Raw genomic sequence first — 23,672 nt, 5'->3', positions numbered from 1 at the left:
AGGGACACCTTAAAATAAATCTATTGCAAAGTCTATTGCAAATACCATGAAGGGGTTGAAAGTGTAATTCCCATACAGGAACCAAACTTTTACTTGCTGTACCTTGGGCTCTAAAATGAGAGGTTTCTCACAGATCTTTCATATTTATGGTTAAAAAGTGAGTAATTTTGGAGACAGTAAGAAGGCGAGACACAAAGTTTCAAACATTGGGGTCAATGTAAGCTCGCTTTATTAAAATTGTCTGATAAAGATTGTTAAAATTAGGGAAACCAAATCTCTTTAAATATTACTAGTTCATGCCATACATTCCAATAAATGTGTCATTTGACACATACTTTAACACGGTCATAAACTCTTAACATAATAGGAGGGGTTGAAAAGAGGCTGCTATGTTTGTTCTTTAAATTTGCCACAAGCAATTTTTTAAAGCATCTGTCCACAAGTTTGTTTTGGTTTGTTTACAAGCTGCTCAAAATCCATGCTATGAAGTAGTCTAACAAAAGATTGGTCACTTAGAAAATCTATTTTGGGAGCCGCGGTGGCACACAGCTAAAGTAACGGACCTTGATACTGGCATCAGTTCGTTACAGTTGCACACCAAGAACTGGGGTTCGATTCCCGGTCCTGTCAAAAGCTGAGACTGGGCCATCAAGGAAACAGGGTCGTAAGTGGTGTATCCCCAGCTAAAACACTAATTGGATTAGATAGGGTACAATTGGCTACCAATTGGGAGAAAAAAGGGAATACCACTGAATATAATATGACAGATACTTATATCATAGGTTCTTACTGTGGATGAATTATTTCAACATTTTCACACCAGAAATAAAGCAACTGTCATAGTGTACATCAATGCTGACACAGATGTTGCAAAATGCACATTGGTAATTCACATTGGAGTGAAACAAGTGAAAAAGAAATAAGTTGTAACTTCTACATAAACCATGTAAGAACTTACCAATGTTGCAAAGCAGTGTTACAGTTCCTGTGATTTGGTTTTACCTTCTTCTTAGAGACAGAATCCAGTGTGCACCTGTGGTTCTGTGTGGATTTCTGTGCTGTCACTGGACTGGCCCTTGTGTTTTATATGCCTGAAATCACACAATCTCCACAGGGTTTCCATTGTTGATGGAAATCTCATTGAGTTTTAGACTCAAACTGACTCGGGACTAATTGTTGGTCAGGCCAGAAGCAACCACACCCATCTTCTGGCAGAGACTGAAATCCCGCTTCTTTAGACTGATCACATTTCACACGTTTTGTATGGAGTTAATTTGGTCAGAACATCTAGGCTATGATGCCAGTAGGCGACACAGTAATGCCTGTTGTCTATTCAAAGCAGGAGCTAAAACCTAGCTAATCAATCTCACAGATTAGCTACAGAATCAATCGTGTCTGTGTAAACGCTACTTTTACTTTGAAATAACGGGGTGTTGTCATATTTTACAGGACTGGTGGCAACACTAAATAAAACTACAATCAGCTGCTCTGCAGTCATTCATGGACAACAAGCTGCCAATGCAGTATTGCTAAAATGCGTATCTTTATACAAATAACCAACAGCAACCCCTCAAATTCCACTTCTGTCCCTTAATTCGCCGATACTTTAGAAATGAGAATGTAACATACGATTTCATAATCTTTGTGAAAAATTGTATGAATATTATATGTATGAAATGTGCTGTATAAAGGTGTTATATAAATAAATTATTATTATTATTTAAAAATACTGCCTTTCATGTGTCGATCCCTGGTCGGGCCACCACAATGCGTATGCACTGTTTTATAAATCTGAATATTTTAAAAAAAAACTGAGATCTTCAACATGATGCGCCATTTACTCTGTTGCATCACATATGTGTAAAACATTCCACTCAGTGAGCACCTTATTAGGTATTTATTATACCTATTTTTTTAGACTTATGCTGCTGTAGCCTATCCACAGAGTTTTGACGTGTTGTGTGTGTGTTGAGATGCTGGCCCTTCATTAACAATGCGTTTCTCCCCGCAGAACTGCTGCTCACTGGATGTTTTTTGTTTTTCTCACCATTCTCTGCAAACTCTTAAGACTGCTATGTGTGAAAATCCCAGGGGACCACAGTTAAAATAAGTTTCTGAGATACTCAAACCACCCTGTATGGTACCAAAAATCCCAGAAGGTCTAAAATACTCTTGACCATGTCTGCATGCTTCTATGCATTTAGTTGCTGCCACATGAATTGGCTGATTAAATATTTGCATTAACAAGCTTGTGTACAGGTCTACCTAATAAAGTGCTCACTGAGAGCAGTCTGAGGATGAGGAATAGGGGTATAGATGTCGGGGCATTCTATGCAGACACTAGGGATATGACTTCTAATTGGTTTATCGCTAAACATTCACAAGAATGCTCAGAAAAATCAAAATCTTAACCTTAACTCCAGTCGCTCCAATCAAGTGGGTTAATTTGAATTCATTTGTTTTGCTCCTGGAAATACTTTTTTTTCCTGACTACTCAATTCCACAGAAAAAAACTGCAGCCTACATTCAATCTGCTAGCACAGATATTTTTGTGTTAGCAGATTGAATGTGGGCTGCAGGATTTCTGTGAAGAAAATGGCTCAAACTGGCTATTCACTGAGTCAACTGTATGAACACAGTTCTTTTAAGCTATAATGATCCATTAGTAATAGAAGAAGGAGCATATTGCTCCTCATACATATATGCATCTTGTGTCATGCAGAAGTTCCCATCAGATGATTTTCTTGTCACAGGCTGCGTGTGTGTGTGTGTGTGTGTGTGTGTGACAGAGTATGTGATGCTCCAAATGGCTGATGAAGACCATGCTCACAGAGCAGTAGCTACTGGGGAAATATTCTATTTTATTTTTGTGTCATTTCAAATTGGCAAAAAAGCAACCTTTTACAATAAAGACAGAGGAAACAAAATGATAAATTTGATGACAGTCATGTAATTTGGTTGGAATAATGGACTTTTTTTTTTGGCTTATTTTCTGTGAAGAACATGTAAAAGAACATGCTACACCCCCCTTACAAATCTATGTCCCTGACCCAATGTTTGGGTAAATTGGACCTGGGAAATATGAAAGGGTGGAAACTGTAGGTGTAACCTAACAGATCATAGTAAATATGAACCAAAAGTGGGTCTTCTCTTCTCGTCACACTAAATTAATCTCTAATTTAACATACATGCACATGAATATTTACGTGCATCCCTATGCACACATACTTGTGTTTCCTTTCTGTGAATCTGATTTGCAGCATATATCATGGAATGGACACACAGCCCTCTCCACCATGTTATAGACATATTGCCAAAAGAAAATGTCCCAAGCCTAGTGACCCACCTCCACCCCATATACACAACATCCACCCTCTTAGTCCTGGTCCATAAGGATTCCCTTAACATATTTATTTTCAAAATCACCTCTCAGTTTCTCTGTGGATATCAAGCACACATACACAAATTCACACACAGATACATGCAAAGACACACACAAATTCACACACGGACACATGTATGGGTACAAACACACATATTTGGGGAGGGACAAAACAAAACTGTGATTTGCATCGCAGTCTGAGGGGCACTTCCATAATCCATCAATATGATCAGAAGAAGATTATCAGAGGACATAAAGACACAGACCACATGGAGCAAGTGCAACAAATACGCCTATATTTGTAATACACACACTGAAAGTCTGTCCATCATGTGGGGTGTAGACAGGCATGCACACACAATGTTCTGTTTTATCCAGTGCAGGCAGGTATACACATGCAGACATATACACATAGTGAGTGATGAAAACTGATACATTTGGTTCTTGTTTTAAACATCAAGAAATTAAAACCTTGTGTCATTTGCATTTTCTCAAGATAAACATGATTCATGCCACCCATGTCTTCATTATCGTGAATTTCTTCCATGAATTACTACTTTTTCACAAAAGCGAATAGCACTATAATTGTTCAATGTGATCTAGCAGAGGTAATTAGCAGGTATTAAAATATATCAGATATTTTATCTATTGTTTAGGAATAAGTTAAAGACAATATCTGGTAAGTAGTTTGACACATTTTTTATTTCTGTACTGCTTTAAAATCCCAATATTCCGGGTCAATTTGACCCGGTGAATAGTACCAAAGTGTCCAAAAAGTGAACAGAAAACCAGGGTTAAGCCAATAAAATGTCTTTCTTTTGAAATAAATTAATAATTCTCTTCCGTATGTCTGGTAAGTTTAGACCATAAATGAGCGGATTCAAAACCGGGGGAATGATGAGAAATTCTAATGATAGAATGATCGCCAAAATCTGCAGTTCATTCTCAAGTTCAAATCGACTTATGATGATCTCACAAAACATAGTTATTGAGTAATTGACAAAAGTCACTATGTGAGGGAGACATGTTTGCAGTGCTTTTTTCCTGAATTCCTTGGAGCTTTTATAACAAACAGCCAAAATGTTCATGTACGAATATAATACAAAAACCAAGGGTAAAAAAACTGTTGTTACTGTAATGAAAAAACCTAAAATGTTGTGAATCGTTGTGGCAATGCAAGAGAGCTTGACAACAGCCCAGTTTGCACAGTACACTCGGGGTATTTCATTGCTGCACATTGGTAATCTACTGCTCAGTACAGTAAGCATGCCCATACAAATCATGGGATATATGGTGGCAATCGCTACCAGTGTACCAGTGGCCTTTAGAGTCATTATACTGCTGTATTTCAAGGGCTCACAGATTGCAACATGCCTATCATATGCCATTACAGTTAAAATGGTGAATTCACACATTGCATATGTGTAAATGACAATAATTTGAATGAAACAAGCAGGACGGGATATTGTGTGAAAAGCGGAAAGTAGATCAATGAAGAGCCTTGGATAAAATCCCAAAGTGCCATACAGTGAATTCACTGACAGGCAAGAAATAAAGATGTACATGGGCTGGTGCAGTGCTCTGTTTCTGATTACAACCACAATGATAATGACATTGAAAAATATGATTACAAAATACAGTGTGGCCGTTAAGGCAAAGAACGCATATTTCAGGGATCCGTAGTCCCTGAAAACAGACAGGTAGAAATTAGATGGGAAAGTTCCATTTTCCATCTATCCTCTCGAGAATCCTGGAGGTCACAAAAAATGTTTTAATAATCTTTATATGATATTTTGAATAATGCACAATATTCACACTAGACTAGAGGGTTAAGACTCTATAATTGTCAATCTGCGTCTCATTGTATTTCATACAATCTCACAAATAAAGGTAGTGGGGGTACAACAAATGTCCCAAAAGTACCACTGCACAGCTACTAATTATAGTTTACCTCATGGATGGATACATGGTTATTTGTCAAAATATAGTTCTGAAATTTAGCTGCCTCTAAGTCAACTAAGATCTTGTTTTCATTTACTCTTTATAAACACACAAGATGCAAGTGTAAATCATTTTTCCAGATGCTGAAAGGTTAAAGTTAACATCGCTTCTGTCTGCAGCCATCCATAGAATAGTGCAGTTAGCATGCAGTTGGTAGATACTGTCTTATGTTTTTGTACAATCTGCACATCCAATTTGACCAGCAGTGCCCAAACTTCTGCATACCATGTATGTATATCTGGTATTTATATCACAGGTTCTTCCTGTGAAGTAACATTATCACACCAAAAATAAAACAACCCCGCTATGTTTCTGCTTTTCTCTGCTGTCACAATGTATATCAATGCTGACACGCATGCAGCAGAACGCATACAGTTGGCAAGCACACTCATTTACACTGGAGTGAGAAAAGTAATTGAAAAAGCAGAAATATGTGTATAATCCATCTGTTGCAAAGCAGTGTTACAGTTCCTGTAATTGGGTTTTACCTTTCTGTGAGAGATGGGATCCAGTGTGCACTTGTGGTTCTGTGTGGGTTTCTGTGCTATCACTGTAGTGGGCCTCAGGTTTTATATGCCAGAAATCACACTCCAAACTCCACTGGGTTTCCACTGTTAATTAGTTGGTATTATTATTGAATCCCCCCCATACTTCATGTTAAATGAAACTACCACCGTTTCTACCAGCTTCTGCTCATTTTGAGTTGCACTAAATGTTTTTAAATTCTACAGTTACATTTGGTTTGAGGGTTATATATTTCTGTAGTTAGAGAGCTACGAGCTGAATTGTGCACATTGCAGTCTAACCGAATGTGTCTTAGACAGAGAAAGTTTAGTTACCTGCAGAAGTCTTTCTTCTACGCCTTTCAGTTGGGGAAAGGTGGAGAGGGGTTGGGGGTATGTTCTTGCGGGGTTGTTTGTGTTTTCGCAGTCTTTTTGTTTCTTCTTAAATCTCTATGGATGTCAGTACACATGCTTAGTGCTTTTCCTTTATCTTCTTCCAACTTAGATTATGGCTAGTATTAAAGGGTGAAAGTCTGGTGCAATTTACCACATGGAACTGTAGGGGTCTGAATGGAAATATATTTGCTCATCTTAGGAGGTTGGGGACAGATATGGTATAGTCACTGGCAAGCTTTATAACATCCCGGTGATCTTAGCCAGTATTTATGCTCCCAATCATGATGATGAGCAGTTTATCTCTTCTTTTTTGGCCACTCTACCCAATCTTGACACCCACCAACTGATTTTAGGTGGCAATTTCAATTTTGTTCTCAACCCAAGGCTAGATAGAGCCTGTGTCCTGTCCGATGATCTTACTAAATCAGCGAAAGTGATAAATTCATTCATGGATACGTGTAAAATAACAGATCCCTGGCGATTTATGTACCCACACCAGCGTAAATACTCATTTTTTTCACCCGTTCACCACACCTTCACAAGGATTGATTATTTTCTCATTGACTTTAAATTTCTCTCTTTAGTGAGACACTGTGATTATGAAGTGATTGTGTTATCCGATCATAGCCCCCTTGTTTTTAAATTGACATTTCTTAACAAGTACATGCCCAAAACCTGGAGATTTGATAACTCGCTATTATCTAGGTTTGGTTCAGGATATAAAATCCCAAATACAGTTCTGTCTCTCGACAAATGATACACCAGATGTTTCTAAAAGCAGACTCTGGGAAGCCCTAAAGGCTTATGTTCGCGGGCAGATTATTTCTCTAAAAGTATCGGCCATGCGAGTGAGAATTGAGCAGCGAAATACTTTGTCTGATAAAATTCTTAATCTTGATCGACAATACGCAGTCTCTCCCTCACCCGAACTGTACAAACAAAGGGTCTCCCTCCAAACTGAGTTCAATCTTCTTTCTACTTCAGAGACAGCTACTTTGATGACACGAGCCCGTCACAGATTCTATGAACATGGCGAAAAGGCAAGCAAAGTTCTAGCACTTCAAATCAGAGAATCAGCTGCTTCTAGATTAATCACAAAGATTCGTACTAGTTCTGGACAAATAACGATAAACCAACAAGAAATGAATGATGAATTTAAATTGTTTTACTCCAATTTATATTCTACAGATTCGGGGGCAACTCGAGGAAGAGATTACCCTGGAAGAAATACAACAAGCTATATGTAATTTGCAAAGCTCGAAAGCTCCGGGCCCAGACGGGTACACGGCAGAATTTTACTGGCCAAATTAATATAATTAAAATGAACACCCTTCCGAAATTTTTGTTCCTCTTTCAAAGCATTCCAATTTTCATCAATAACACTTTTTTCAAGAATCTGGATAAATTAATTTACAAATTTATTTGGAATAAAAAGACCACCTGAATAAGGAAAGATTTCCTACAAAGACCCAAGACGGAGGGCGGAATGGGACTACCCTATTTCAAACTCTACTATTGGGCATTCAATTTACGGGCACTCTCCTTTTGGCCTCAAGATCAAATGTCTGCCTGGCTCCATATTGAGGGGAAATGTTGCTCCCCAACTTCCTTATCGGCTCTACTCTTCTCAGCATTGCCCTCCACTCGCTCATATCCTTTAAATAATCCAGTAGTCTCACACTCCCTCAGAATTTGGTCTTCAATAAGAAAGCACTTTGGGTGGCATTCCGGCTCCCTTCGTGCTCCTATAATTGCGAATCATTCATTTACTCCCTCTCTCTCTGACGCAATATTTCATGAGTGGCACAGAAAAGGTATCCTCACCTTTCAAGATGTTTTTATTGAGGATATATTTCCATCATTCCATCAGCTACAAACTGAACTTGATTTGCCCCACTCGGATCATTTTAGATTTTTGCAGCTGCGAGACTTCGTCAAACACAACACTCCGTCCTTCCCCAACATCCCAGACAGTTCACCAATGGATTCTATATTTTTGTCAAATCCGCTAACAAAAGGAGGCATTTCCACTATTTATAATACACTTTCATGTCTAAATTGCACCACCTCTCTGGATTATCTAAAAACAGCCTGGATAAATGACCTAGGAGTGACCATCACGGATGAACTTTGGTCGAAAGCTCTGACATTGGTACACTCCTCCTCGGTTTGTGCGAGACATGGGCTCTTGCAGTTTAAAGTGTAACATCAATTACACTTTTCAAAGGAAAAGCTCTGTAAAATGTATAAGAATATAAACCCTGCATGTGATAGATGTAGACAGTCACCAGCATCACTAGCCCATATGTTCTGGCACTGCCCAAGTTTAACAACATACTGGCAAAAACTTTTCCAATCTTTTTCGGACATCATAGGAAGAGTGATCGATCCTAATCCATTGATGGCAGTCTTTGGTGTTAAAGAACATGGTGTCATGCTATCCAGCTCTCAATATAATATGATGACATTTATATGCCTTCTAGCACGCAGACTGATATTATTAAACTGGAAGCAAGCTCAACCTCCAACTTGCTCTAACCTTATGAGGGATGTTATGCAACACTTGCATTTGGAAAAAATAAAATTCTCATTGAGAGGATGTGAAGACAAATTTTATCGGATCTGGCAACCCTTTATCGATCACTTTAGCAAAGATTAGTCAACCCTTCCCCCAAACTAGCCTGTTTTAAATATGAAAGCACTACCGACTTACTTGACATCCACTTTCTTTTCCTCTTTCCTTTTTTTTGTATTTTTTATTTATTTAAATATTTTAATTTTATTTATTTATTTATTTATTTATTAATTTATTTATTTATTTTATTTTATTTTATTTTATTTTATTTTATTTTATTTTTTTTATTTTTAATTTTTAATTTTATTATTTATTTATTTATTTATTTATTTATTTATTTATTTATTTATTTATTTATTTATTTATTTATTTATTTATTTTTATTTTATCTCTGTTGTCTGTATTTGGGCTGAATTTGCTACAAATAAGTTACTCCTCTGTGAAACAGCCCACTTATTTGCAGGACATAGAACGCTACACTCTTGCATTTTAATGTTTATTTCTGCCCAGTCTTTGTTTCATGTCTTCTTAATACTTGAAATATTGTCTGTATGTTTGTTTGTTTAAACCCCCCAATAAAGAGTTGTTAAAAAAAATTAAAAAAAATTGAGGAAGAAACCATATACATGAGATGAGAATTGGGTAATTATGCTGTAATGAAAGTAATTAAGGGTAATATGTTGGGTAATATTTTCATTATGTAGTAATATCTATTCATTGCTTCTCTCATTGTTAATATTAAGCCATCGTACTGTCTTTCCTTTGAAATAAATGAATAATTCTCTTTCATATGTCGGGTAAGTTAAGGCCATAAATGAGGGGATTTAAAACCAGGGGAATGATGATGAGTTCTACCAATAAAATGATAGCCAAAATCTGCCGTTCATTCTCGAGTTCACTTCGACTTATGATGATCTCACAAAACATAGTTATTGAGTAACTGACAAATGTCACTATGTGAGAATTCCTTGGAGCTTTTATAACAAACAACTAAAATGGTCATGTACGAGTATAATATACGGGGACAAATACGATAAGCACAGTGAGGAATAAACCTGCAATGTTGTTAAGTGTTGTGGTGACACAAGATAGCTTGACAACAGTGCAGTTTGCACTGTACACCCGTGGTATTCTGTTGCCACACAATGGCAATCTACTGCCCATTAAATCAGATCATTATTACATTGCCTACGGTAATAATTGTGTATATGGAGGCAATCCCCGCCAGTGTATCAGTGGCCTTTAGAGTCATTTTACTGTTGTATTTCAAGGTCTCACAGATTGCAACATGCCTATCATATGCCATTACAGTTAAAATTGTGAATTTGCCTCCAGCATAAGTGTAAATGACAAAAATATGAATGAAAAAAGCAGGATGGGATATTGTGCGAAAGACAGAAAGTAGATCAATGAGGAGCCTTGGATAGAATCCCAAAGTGCCATACAGGGAATTCACCTGACAGGCAAGAAATAAAGATGTACATGGGCAGGTGCAGTGCTCTGTTTCTGATTATAACTACAATGATAGTGACATTGAGAAATATACATTGTACTACAAAATACATTGTGACCGTTACGACAAAAAAAACATAGTTCAGGTAACCGTAGTCCTTAAACACAGACAGGTGGAAATTGGATGAGAAAGTTCCATTTTCCATCCTGTCTTGCAGGTGCTGACTGTCCTCTTGGGAATCCTGGAGGTCACAAAACACCTGCTAAATATTGTATGAGCGTCATATGATATTTGAATAATGCAGAAGAATACACAAGACTCCACAATGTTCAAAATTTGGGCACCTCTGTTTTAAATGTCTGTTACAATGAATCTGTATGTGATTGAATGCAAGCCTGAACTATAAATGTGAAACTTTGCTTTCTGCAAATTTTAAAGCAAGATTGCTTTTTATTTTTATTTTTTATGTTTATAAATAATAAAAAAGGAAAAGGTCCCTGTGCAAAAGTTTGGGAACCATTTTTGTATTATTATTAGTAGTCATGTTTTTAAAAGTGACAAAGGCCCAGAACTGATTGATTTACTCGTTTGGCCTTCAATGAGTCAAGTGAGTCTAATTCCAGGGCTGGACTTTTTATACTGAAGTAATTCAATGCCTTCTAAAGTGTCCAACTGCAGTGGTTAACAACCATGGGTTCCTCTAAACAGTTGTCCACCCATTTCAATTAAACAGAAGATAAATGGAACAGTTGAACTGAAGTCAAGGCCTAGAAGGTCAAGAAAGAGTTCAGATAACAAAACAAAAATGGAAAAAATGGTTTTGGCCACCACCAAAGGAGGTGTGTTTGGAGAAAAAAGGGTGAAGCCTTTGTAGAGAAGAACATGATATGTGGACGGTGTGTGCTCTTCTTCCAAAGCCATAAAGTAATAACTCTGCATAGTGGGGACAGGATAGAAGACAACCAGATAACACTCCACCAACATAGTTTAAGAGCTGGGTACTTAAATTAATGAGAGTTCCGTAAAAAAATGTCAAGTCTGTCTCTCAAAGGCAAAATTCAGACTAGTTATCCAACAGGTCGTTTCAGACATTGAAGTTGGGTATTTCAGCAAAACAATGATCCAAAGAAAACCTCAAAAAAAATGAAGTACCTCCAGGAAAGACGGATGAAGGTTTTGGACTGGCCACCATAGTCCCCAGACTTGAATATTATTGAAAATCTTTGGAGATAGCTCAAACATCTCAAAACAGGGCCTTTTCCCTTTAATTTAGAAATTGTAATTTTGTTTAGATAAAAAGTAATCTTGCTTTAAAATTGTAAGAAATATATCATGTTTAACATTGTACCATTTAGAGGTACAACAAATTCATTGAATTTAAACAGTATTCTCTTATTGTTTCCACTGTATATGATTATTTTTAGAAAAAATGACACTTTATGAACAGTTTGTGATTTGTATTAGCATATCCAAAGTAATCTGAAGTTTAATTTTTTTCCAGGGACATTCAATCTTTCTGCATGATATTTTTATTTTGCATACATTTTAAATTTCATTTCTGGCAGTGTGATGTCTTCTGTAACTTCATGGGAGCAACAGGTGTTGTACATTACTTAGCCTTGAGATAAAACAATCAACAATAAACTTAGTCTACCGAGCAGCTTATGTCATGTAATGAAGTTGATTTCTACTGATGTGCCATTTGTTCTACAATGCTATGAGATTCTGTAAAGGACACAGATGCTGTAAAATCAGTCACAGATAATATTAATTCCCTGTGAGAGGGCCAAGTGGCATTTGTCCACAGATCTGTATAGGTTGGTTTACAAGCTGCTTAAAATCTATGTTATTATGTCTTGCTGGTCAGCTATATGCTAATTTATTTGTGGGAACTAATTCCAGTGATGGAATTAGTTCTATATTTTCGCACCATAAATAAAGCAACCCTGCTATGTCCGACCTTGGAGTGCCTTTCTAGCTGCCCTAGTGTACATCACAGAAGTAGCAAAATGGATACAGCTGGTAAGCACTTTCACATTGGTGTGAAGAAAATCCAAGTAAAGATTAAGACATATTAACTCTTCTACATTATTGATGTAAGCAAAGTGCCAGAATTATGACTGTGACTGACAATAGGTGTAAGCTTGGTTTTAATGTTGGTGCTTTAAGAAACTCAAGTTAAAGATGGGCGGCACGGATGGAGGTCCTGGGTTCGAATCCCCGTCGGCCGGGGCCTCTCTGTGCGGAGTTTGCATGTTCTCCCCGTGTCTGCGTGGGTTTCCTCCGGGTGCTCTGGTTTCCTCCCACAATCCAAAGACATGCAGGTTAGGCTGATTGGAGAGTCTAAATTGCCCATAGGTATGAGTGTGTGAGTGAATGGTGTGTGTGCCCTGTGATGGACTGGCGACCTGTCCAGGGTGTATTCCTGCCTTTCGCCCAATGTATGCTGGGATAGGCTCCAGCCCCCTGCGACCCTGTTCAGGATAAGCGGGTTCAGATAATGGATGGATGGAAGTTAAAGATGGTTAAAACATGGGTTGTTGGTGTGGCAAAGGGTGAAAAGGGTATTTTTGAAGCGTTTACTTTGTGCACACTGAGCACAGTATGCAGGAGATGGAAGCCTGAGTGTGACCTGTGACCTTTTACTATGGACTGCATCATTCCAGGCCCTCTCCAGTTGGAAACAGAGAAATATAGATGAGAATAATGTAACTTCTCTCATCAGACTGAGTGTGGCCTGAGTCTCCTCTCCTGCTCACAGGGAGACCGTATGAAGCACTCAGGGGTCAGAGTCTCCAAGCTGTCCAAAGGGAGGTCATTATTCCCTCTCTCTGAGACCCATCACCCTCAGCTCCTCACTCCATCCCCACTGTCATCTACAGGGAGCTGCTGTTGTTCACTGTGTCCTTCTGCTCTCAGGTGTGAAGGGCTCTAAATTGCTTTCAGGGGATGAACAGGTACAATGGACTAATGACCTCCTGTCATGTCTAATGACTAATGGACTAATAAACATGTTTATCACTTAATTTGCTCTGTCTGCTGTTGACCCTTTGAGAGAGAGAGAGTCATCAGATACATCTACCAAAGGGAGTAATCAGTTCACTTTAAAGAAAGGTTACACCACCTAACTTTGTCCTTCCACTTTTATCCATTCAAATTAATTGGCATGCAGACCGTTTCATCAAGTTCTAGAAACAGAATCAGATAAACAAGATCGATATTAGACCTCTCATGTCTTCACAGTGGAGCATTTTATTTTTAAATACATTTTATGTTTGTCATAAACACTTACACTCAAATGATAAAGTCACACAATGTTGAATTCACTCGTATGTTGCCATTTGTCATTCATTACACTCCCAATGTATGTCTCACAGAAAAGCGTGCACACTTATTGCAGCTGATTGCACTTGTGTTTAGAAAAATCATCCCATGTTTAACACAGCATGTTTAACTTGGCCAGTTTTTTCAGTCATGTTTTTTAGTCGCTTGTTCATGAATTCTTCATTAAGTTTGCTTGAAAAAGTCAACTTATTGTTTTTTTATTTTATTTATTGTTGCTTCATTTATTATATTGGTGCAACACCCAAAGGTACCTGGAACCTTATGGTTATTTCTATTATTATTCACTTTCTTCCCTTTTCCAGAAAATAAATGGGCATCAACCTTACAAACATTTGTCACATTTTATCAGATTTTGTAGGTAGGAAGTGGACCCAAAGTCACACCATCACAGTAATTGTAAAAAACAAATCTGAAGGGGGCGCTATAACAAGCAGTCAGTCATCCCTTAATCCCTTAAGCCCCCTGTGAGACTGTGTAATACATTTTTAATATAATAAGGACTAGGTAGCACTATAAGAAAACTCGCATTTCATAGAATCACGATTCTTATTTCACTGGATTCCTTTGTTGATCCTCAGGTAAACTGATTACGAAATTCCAGGTGTGTCACATTGCATTCACCATCATTATGAATTTTGACAAAAAATGTCTTTGCTACTCCTCCTACAAATTTTGGTGAGTCTCCACAAAACTTGACTCTTATCACCTTGAGACAATTTTACACCAAAGTTATCCACTATTTAATATACTGAAAAGCGCTTCCCTGTAGCACTCAAATGAAATGCAAAACAGGAAGTGATCTCAGCAGCACTTTTATGTATTAACTCCAATCTTAGTACATATTATTGCTGACCAAACCCTGAGGCTGTGTAATACATTTGGTACTTATTTGATTACTAGGTGGTGCTACAATAAGGAAATTGACATTTTTACACATATCTTTTGATGTGTTTGGCTGCGATTCATGATTTCTTTCTTTGGATTCCTTGGTTGCTTTTGAGGTCAACTGTCTTTGCCTTTATGTCATGAAGGTGCACCACACATCAAGGACTGCATTATCAAAAGCATGCCCATAACTCACTTATGAATGCACTTATGAATTAAACGGCAATGAAGCCTTCTACGGCAACAAAACCCATCCTCCTTACTTCGGAGCGCTGGGTAGCCACAGTGCAGCACCCAGGGACCAACTCCAGTTCTGAGGCCAGGGCCTTGGTCAAGGGCAATTGCAGGAGTACACCAAAGGGCATACTGAAAGCATACTCTTACTTCAAGACCTAAAGACCGAAATCCTTCATTGAGTTGTACTGTTCCTCTGTGCTCATGTGAAAATGTACAATGTAGATATCTGTGCTTGTAACAAGGCCTTCGGTGATGCGATGGAAGAGAGGTGAGGCACCAAAACCAATAAAAATCCTGCATCAGTAACCTTAAAATCAAAATTAAAATTTGAAACATGATGGTTGCATTTATGTTTATGAATTGACTTGAAAATGGTTCAAAACAGACCAGTAACCAGACAGACTCTTTTTGCCAGTGACAGCTATCTCTTCATGTTAGTGTCTCCTACCTGTATGTCAGTGAAAATCAGCACCAATGCAGCGGAGATGGAATGCCTTCCCCTGTATCCCGCAGGTATTCCAGTGCAACATTGTGTTTTCAAACAGGAACAGACACTGAGCTGCCATCTGCATTCTTCTGCTTTATTACAAACCTTTGCTCGAGAGGATAAACAATCCTGCTGGATCCAGGATTTGTGCTTTGGATGGAGTCCCGTCCCCAGCTGCTGAAGTACCTTGCTCTCTTTACTAAAACTACTTTACTCTATGACCCTTCAGCAGCCTTTTGCGAATCTCAGTCAGTTTTAGTCCATAAATAATTGGATTGAAAAGAGGAGGGATGATGAGAAATTGCAGTGCCAAAAAATTGCGCAAATGATCTGAGATATTCCTTGATCCATACCGACTATACATTGTGTCAAACAACAAAGTGATTGTGAAATTAGTTAATGCAAATAAATGCGGCACACAAGTCTGCATAAATTTCATTCTATTTTCTCTGCTTTTTGTGCAAACAGAAACCAATTTAACATATGAAAACATGGTGAGAATAGCAAATATAAAAAATATTGCTATAACAATAAACCCAGCCACATTATTTACAACTGTTTCTTCACAAGAAAGCTTCACAGTGGACCAGTTTTCACAATAAAGTTTATCAATATGAGAACCGCATAATGTAAGTCTTCTTGAAAGTGCTACGAGCAAGGACATAGTGATGTACGGGAAAATCCAGCAAAATGTTATTAATTTACACACCATCTGATCAGTCATGATGGAATGATACATTAATGGTTTGCATATAGCCACATACCTATCACAAGCCATCACAGTCAATGTTGCAAATTCACACTTTACAGAAGTGTAGATCACAAATATCTGCACAAAGCATCCGTCATATGAGATCACATGAGAGCCAGAGAGTATATCATACAAGAATTTAGGGTAGAATCCTGCAGTTCCATAGAGTGTGTTAATACACAGATTACACAGAAAGATGTACATAGGCTCATGGAGGGTCTTTTGTAATATAATAGTGAGAATTAGCATCACATTTACAAACAAAATTAAGTTATATACAAGCAGAGTCAGAGAAAATAAAAAGTAACGAATTGCCCAAGTTTCATTGAACCCAGATAGACTGAACACTTTCACAGCTGATACATTTTCCATTGCTGCACTACCTGTAAATTACAAAGAAAAAGGTTTCAAGTGATTTATCAATGCAATATCTCTTTAATTTAATAGTATATTCATATTTGATACATTACACATATGCAATTGTTTGTTGTAAACCAATTTGGCAATATATTTATTATTTTAACTCTATTTAATGGCAATTCTGTGCATTAATACCTTATACACTTTTTTTGAACAATGTGCAGTACTGTGCAAAAGCTTTAAACATGTAAAAAAAATCCATAAACTGCAAATGCTTTCAAAAATAATGAAATTAACAGTTTGAAACATGGAATTGAAACATTTACTAGAATGTGCAGTGAACAGTTAAAACAAAACCAAATCAGTTATGAGCACCTTCACCTTTTAAAATGCATACATTATCTTACGTATACTGTCCTGCCATTGCAAAAGGGAATCAGTATGTAGGTTGTTCCAAACATACTGGCAAACTTGCCTGGCTGTCCAAGTAATCCCAGACAACTTCAAGCACGTCTGATATGTAGTCTATTACTTTATATGAAACAAACAAAAAAACACCAAAGACCAAATTCATAAAATAAATTACTAAGACTCTAAGCCTTTTGCACAGTATGCATGCCTTCGGTGCTATTTCTTTTTTTGCAATTCTTACTATTACATTCATATGAACATCAATTAAATACCTGTAACATACTGCTCAAGCGGATTTCCTCTTCAGGCAGAATGTGTCCTGTGATGGTCATTAACATGTAACCAGTCCTTTTATAGTATTTTATAGTTTCTCTGTGCGGAATATACCCTGTAGAACAGACATGTGCACACATAGGGCCCAAGGGGGGTTTGAGCCCCTGCCCTTTTGCCCAGAAAGTGACCTTTCTTTGGTTGGTATTAATTGACTTATATTTTGTCTTTAGTTGTTATTTAAATTCTATCAAATATAAAGAGGGAAATGTATAGTAGTATTCACGAAAGAATACTGCATATCAATTTAAAAAGCACTCTGCTCTGGACGGTGCTCAACTCCGCTTCTGTTTGATCTTGAGCGGATAGGTGGGATTTCCCCTCCTTTTCACCAATATCTAAGGCATATTATCGACTGATTCTATTGCCCCTCGCTCCTTTCCCCTCCCCTGTGTGCTCTTACCCGAGACTCCAAATCATCTTTTAAAACTGTGAAGACTGGAGTGGGCAGAAACAGGTAGAAGGCTGATGTTACTGTACATGTACCAGTAAATGACCAGTAACCAGACAGACTCTTTTTGCCAGTGACAGCTATCTCTTCATGTTAGTGTCTCCTACCTGTATGTCAGTGAAAATCAGCACCAATGCAGCGGAGATGGAATGCCTTCCCCTGTATCCCCCAGGTATTCCAGAGCAACACTGTGCTTTGAAACAGGAACAGACACTGAGCTATTTTCTGTACTCTTTATTACAAATGTTTTCTTGAGATGACAAACATTCATGCTGGACCCAGGACTTGATGGACCCTGGAACCTGGAACCAAGAAAGACAGTATACTGCAAAGTGGAGTCCTGTCCCCAGCTGCTGAAGTACCTTGCTCTCTTCAATAAAACTACTTCACTCTATGACACTGCTTCAGCAGCCTTTTGCGAATCTCAGTCAGTTTTAGTCCATAAATAATTGGGTTGAAAAGAGGAGGGATGATGAGAAATTGCAGCGCCAAAAAATTGCGCAGGCGCTTTGGGATATATTTTGTTCCAAAACGAGTATACATTGTGTCAAAAACCAAAGTGACTGTGAAATTTATTAATGCAAATATATGTGGCACACAAGTCTGCATGAATTTAATTCTATTCTCTTGGCTTTTTGTGCACACAGAAATTAATTTTATATATGACAGCATTGTTAAAATTCCAAATCCTACATATATTATTATAAAAACAAACCCCATTACATTATTCACAACTGTTGCTTCACATGAAAGTTTCACAATGGACCAGTTTTCACAGTAAAGTTTATCAATATGAGACCCACATAATGTAAGTCTTATTGACAGTGCTATCATTACGGACATTGTAAAAAAGGGAAAAGTCCAACAAAAGATGATCAATTTACATATGATCTGACTCGATATAATAGAATGATACATTAAGGGTTTGCATATGGCCACATACCGATCATAAGCCATTCCAGTAAGAGTCAGAAACTCACACATTACAGATGAGTAGATCACAAATATCTGCAGATAGCATCCTTGGTATGAGATCACATGAGAGCCAGAGATAATGTCATATAAGAACTTAGGGTAGAATCCTGCAGTTACATACAGTGAATTAATACATAGATTACACAGGAAGATGTACATAGGCTCATGGAGGGCTTTCTCCAGTGTGATGGTGACAATTAGTATCAGATTTGTCAACAAGATTAAAATATATAGAAGGAAAGTCAGAGAAAATAATAAATAACGAATTTGCCAGGTTTCATTCAATACAGATAGACTGAACACTTTCACACCAGATAGATTTTCCATTTTCATTGTTCCTGTAAATAAGAAGAATTGAAAAATATGATTGAAGTCATTTAAATGAATTCCAGCTATTTATTATTCATATATTTAGTATGTATGTAGGTTTCATTAATGTTATGATTTGGTTGGTTCACATACATAGTAAATATTTATTTTTTACTTTATTTTTGTGATACTTCCAAACCTTTTTTTACTTTATATTGCTGTACATTTTATTGCTTGAAATCCAATGATTGATTTTTATCAGACAGTAACTAACACAGTATTTCAAATTAGATTAATTCAGTACCTGTATCACAGTGGTGCAGATAGTTATCTGTAGAATGTGTCCTGTAATGTTCATCTGTACTTAACCGGTACCTTTTATAGTATTTATTACAGTAGTTTGGGCATGGGCACTGAAATAGGGGGGGCCAGGGGACCATAGCCCCCCCCCCCCCTTTAGTAAATTCAATGGAATACATAAGCAACGGACTCCACCTTCTCTTGAGACGGGTGCGTGGGGGGTTGGACCCAAAATGCACGACTCAGAAACAGGGGTGTAATAAAGTCCCGTCAGGGCTTTATTCAGGGAATGTCCAGTGAGCATAGTCAAAAAACAGGCAATGTTCATACACGTAAAATCCAGCTAAAACCAAAGTACAGTACTGAGGGAGAAGGCAGTCTCGTAATCGGTACACCATGCAAAAAAGTCCAGTAGCCAGGAAAGTTGTCAGTGGGGCAGAAGTACAGGCGGACAGTAGGCAGGCTCAGGGTCGATGACGGTGCAAGAGTCAAGACCGAAGTCTGCTCCGCGGGGCAAAAGCACAAAGACAGAGTCGTGGTACAGGCAGGCAATGGTCAACAAAACAGAAGTCAATAATCTTTGGTCAATAAACAGGCTTGGATCGTAACAGGTAGACAATGGCTTGACAAAAAAAATGCTCAAACGTGCACTGACGAACAGCGGGCAACAATTTAGCAAAGATAAGACATGAAACTGAGCTTATAAGCAGGTGTAGACAGGTGCAGACAATTAGCTTGCGAGCAGCATGAGAATGGAAATCAGGTGTGGAGGATTGAAAAGTACGAGGTAATTAGTAATTGTTAGTAATAAACCTATCCTGCCCTAGCGTTAGTAAATTAGTAAATCATATGCACAAGAAACATAAGGTAACATGAACACATGGATAGAATGTTATTATTACCCAATCCTGATCTAAAGTTAGTAGATTAGTGAAAAGACGAGGGAAATTGAAATAATTAGGGTGTGAGTGACAGAAAAGGAGAGAGAGAAAGCAGGAATGCAAGATTTGCAGAAAGACACGAAAAAGTGTATGCTAATCAATGAACAGTACCACATAACATGAAACATAAATTGTGACATAACAAGTTCGCAAAACTATGACAATAAACTATATTACGTGACATGACAAGACTAACATAATACTTGACATGACAATAACATAACCAAGACAATAACTAAACATAAAACATGACAAGCATGAAACGTGACATCGCGGAGCTCATTCGCAAAGCCAAATCAACTACCTGCCAGCTTGATCCCCTCCCCAGGTCAAAGCCTGTCCTCCATCCATTTCCCCATGATCACTAAAATAATTAACTCTTCCCTCACCTCTGGAACTGTACCCCCTACCCTCAAATTGGCTGCAATTACACCCATACCCAAAAAACCCAGTGCCGATCCATCCTCAACCATGACAGGCCAATCTCCAACCTGCCCTTCATTAAAAAAATTCTTGAGAGGGTGGTTGCCGCCCAAATTCAGTCCCACCTGTATCCAAATAACCTCCAGGAACCCTTCCAATCGGGTTTCCACCCCCATCACAGTACTGAACAGTTAAAAATCATCAATGACCTCCTCCGTGCAGCTGACTCTGGACTGCTCACTATCCTCATCCTCCTTGACCTCAGCACTGCATGTGAGGGCCGACGGTCCAAGGCTAAAGTTAACTACTCGTGCACAGTAACGTTACATTCTTGTTAGCAAAGAAAAACTTCCACAGGACTCCAGTGTAAAAAGATGACAAACGAATATTTATTCACGTTCCACAGCGAAATCTTCATACAGGAGTATTCAAAATAGGAATTTCCAAAACTATAACTTAGGCTGGCTCTTTATGCCATGTTACTAATAGCTACGGTAAGAAAACTGTTTAGCTTCAGTCTCCCAAGTCACCGCCGACTCTACACTGACAAACCTAGCTGCTCCCGAACATGAGAACAGAAAGGTGCGTTCTTCTTAAAGTGACAGTAGCCCTAATATTCTATCATGAGCTATCTATGTCAAAACAACATATCTAATGTAGATTCTATCCACAGTTATCAACGTAAACATTATAGAGTAATTAGGAAAATATAAAACAATAATCCTAATACAGCCATGCTGAATTATAATGTCCAAAGTAGGCTAAGGCTGTAAGCAACTAGCCTATAGAAATAAGGTGTAAACCTAATCCTAATTCAAAACACATCTAAGAATACTTTGGCTCCTATACTGCACTCGACACCATTTCTCTCCCACTACTCCTGGAACCCCTCACTGGTGTTGCACTCTCCTGGTTCTCATCCTATCTCACTGACAGACAACAGTTTGTCCAACTGAAGAACCACAGGTCAAGGTGTTCTGCTGTTTCACTGGGTGTCCCCCAGGGGTCAGTGCTGGGTTCCCTCTTATTTATCATATACCTCCTTCCCCTTGGCACAATATTTCGTCACCATGGTGTTCACTTTCATTGCTATGCCGATGACGCACAGGTCTACTTTTCCACTAAACCCACAACTGCCATTCCCCCCACCTGCCTCCAGGACATCAGGAACTGGATGAGCAGGAACTATCTGATGCTCAATGGCAGCAAAACTGAGGCCCTGCTCATTAGCTCTAAAACTACCCTTGCCATAGCCCAAAATTCCACACCCCCAAACATTCCTTGTTCCCCTCTCCAGCCAAGTCAAGAGCCTCGGTGTCGCTCTTTTGCACCTCACATAAACAACATCACCCAGACAGCCTTCTTCCACATTCGCAAGATCTCCAGACTTCGCCCATCCCTGTCTCAATCCAGCACTGAAGTCTTGGTCCATACATTCGTCACATCCCGAATTGATTACTGCAATGGTCTCCACACCGGCCTCCCCACCAAACAGGCTCCAAATTATTCAGAACTCGGCTGCCCAGATCATTACACACACTAAATCATCTGAACACATCACCCTTATTCTCATCCAACTACACTGGATCTCTGTACAATACCAAATTCACTACAAATACATTCTGCTCACTTACAAAGCCCTCCATAACCTTGCTCCCACTTATCTATCTGACCTTCTTCACAAGTACACCCCCTCTCGCTCTCTGCACTCATCCTCTGCTGGTTTCCTGTCAATCCCCACTTCACGCCTTAGTGCCATGGGTGCGAGGGCTTTCAGTTGCACCGCTCCTAGGCTCTGGAACTCCTTGCCCCCACACCTTCGCTAGTTTGACTCAATGGACTCAATTACTACATTAAAATCCCACCTCAAAACACATCTATTCAAACTGGCCTAGTTGTGTACACGTTACACGGCTTTTAAATTGTATCTTTATTTATTTGTTTGGCTGTTTTTATATTCTTTTTATCCATTGTAAGGCAACCTTGGGTGTGTTGAAAGGCATCTCAAATAAAATGCATTATTATTATCATTATTATAATCAGCCACACTTATAATATCTCCGCCCTTTATTTGGCGTTCCACCCTTGCGATGAGTCGCCTAGATTACATGACATTAATGGCATTTGGCAGATGCTCTTATCCAGAGCGACGTACAGTTGATTAGACTAAGCAGGAGACAATCCTCCCCTGCAATGCAGGGTTAAGGGCCTTGCTCAAACGCCCAATGGCTGTGTGGATTGTGGTTACACCGGGGATCGAACCCCGAACCTTGCGGGTCCCAGTCATGCAGCTTAACCACTACGCTACAGGCCACCCTAGATCACACTCACACTGCGGTTTCAGTCCCGTATCCCAGTCTGATACATAAAACACATGTTTCCTGGGCAGAATGCATCATATGTGCGCCTGAAAATCATCACAAAAGGCTTAGTGCATCCGACCCAATGTTTCAAAGTAATCTGCTGACATTATAATATAATTGACAGCTAGCTTGATCTAGCTTGGCCCCCGAGCTCCCTCCCTTCCCTCCGAGACCCCCCCAAGCTCCCTCCCTTCCCTCCGAGAACCCCCCGAGCTCCCTCCCTTCCCTCCGAGACCCCCCCCGAGCTCCCTCCCTTCCCTCCGAGACCCCCCCAAGCTCCCTCCCTTCCCTCCGAGACCCCCCCGAGCTCCCTCCCTTCCCTCCGAGACCCCCCCCAAGCTCCCTCCGTTCCCTCCGAGACCCCCCCCGAGCGCCCTCCCTTCCCTCCGAGACCCCCCCCAAGCTCCCTTCCCTCCGAGACCCCCCCGAGCTCCCTCCCTTCCTTCCGAGACCCCCCCCGAGCTCCCTCCCTTCCCTCCGAGACCCCCCCAAGCTCCCTCCCTTCCCTCCGAGACCCCCCCCGAGCTCCCTCCCTTCCCTCCGAGAACCCCCCAAGCTCCCTCCCTTCCCTCCGAGACCCCTGTTGCCGTCCGAGACTCGAGCTCCCTTCCGAGAAACCCGTTTTTCTGTTCGAGACCCTCGTTTCCATCCGAGACCCCAAGCTCCCTTCCGAGAACCCCGTTTTTCCGTCCGAGACCCTCGTTTCCGTCCGAGACCCTAACCTGTTCCCCTCACTGGTGCCCTCATCATTCCCATTCCTTTGTGCTCTCTGTTTCTCTCTTGTTCCTCCCACC

At 39.3% G+C, this 23,672-nt stretch overlaps 3 protein-coding genes and 1 pseudogene across 3 annotated transcripts; all 4 read right to left on the bottom strand.

The window, feature by feature from the left end:
• Positions 1-4,176: 4,176 nt before the first annotated feature.
• Positions 4,177-5,115, bottom strand: LOC133107432 (olfactory receptor 10R2-like). Its single transcript, XM_061216419.1, has one exon. The coding sequence runs from the start codon at positions 5,113-5,115 to the stop codon at positions 4,177-4,179; it is 939 nt and encodes a 312-aa protein (XP_061072403.1).
• Positions 5,116-9,595: 4,480 nt separating this feature from the next.
• LOC133107430 (olfactory receptor 10R2-like) lies at positions 9,596-10,515 on the bottom strand (annotated as a pseudogene).
• Positions 10,516-15,469: 4,954 nt separating this feature from the next.
• On the bottom strand, positions 15,470-16,387 carry LOC133107429 (olfactory receptor 2G6-like). The gene has a single exon (XM_061216418.1). It carries the CDS (start codon positions 16,385-16,387, stop codon positions 15,470-15,472), a length of 918 nt encoding a protein of 305 aa, XP_061072402.1.
• A 1,561-nt stretch (positions 16,388-17,948) lies between these two features.
• LOC133108460 (olfactory receptor 52D1-like) lies at positions 17,949-18,875 on the bottom strand. The gene has a single exon (XM_061218001.1). The coding sequence runs from the start codon at positions 18,873-18,875 to the stop codon at positions 17,949-17,951; it is 927 nt and encodes a 308-aa protein (XP_061073985.1).
• Between the last annotated feature and the right edge of the window lie 4,797 nt (positions 18,876-23,672).

The sequence above is a fragment of the Conger conger genome, chromosome 13 (genome assembly GCF_963514075.1).
Source record: "Conger conger chromosome 13, fConCon1.1, whole genome shotgun sequence".
NCBI lineage: Eukaryota > Metazoa > Chordata > Actinopteri > Anguilliformes > Congridae > Conger > Conger conger.
The sequence above is the reverse complement of the archived record's forward strand: the minus strand, read 5'-3'. Positions and strand labels throughout refer to the sequence as shown.

Bases quoted from the DNA above. Each gene is read 5' to 3' on its own strand.
- LOC133107432 (XM_061216419.1), bottom strand. From the start codon at position 5,115: ATGGAAAATGGAACTTTCCCATCTAATTTCTACCTGTCTGTTTTCAGG.
- LOC133107429 (XM_061216418.1), bottom strand. From the start codon at position 16,387: ATGGAAAATGTATCAGCTGTGAAAGTGTTCAGTCTATCTGGGTTCAAT.
- LOC133108460 (XM_061218001.1), bottom strand. From the start codon at position 18,875: ATGAAAATGGAAAATCTATCTGGTGTGAAAGTGTTCAGTCTATCTGTA.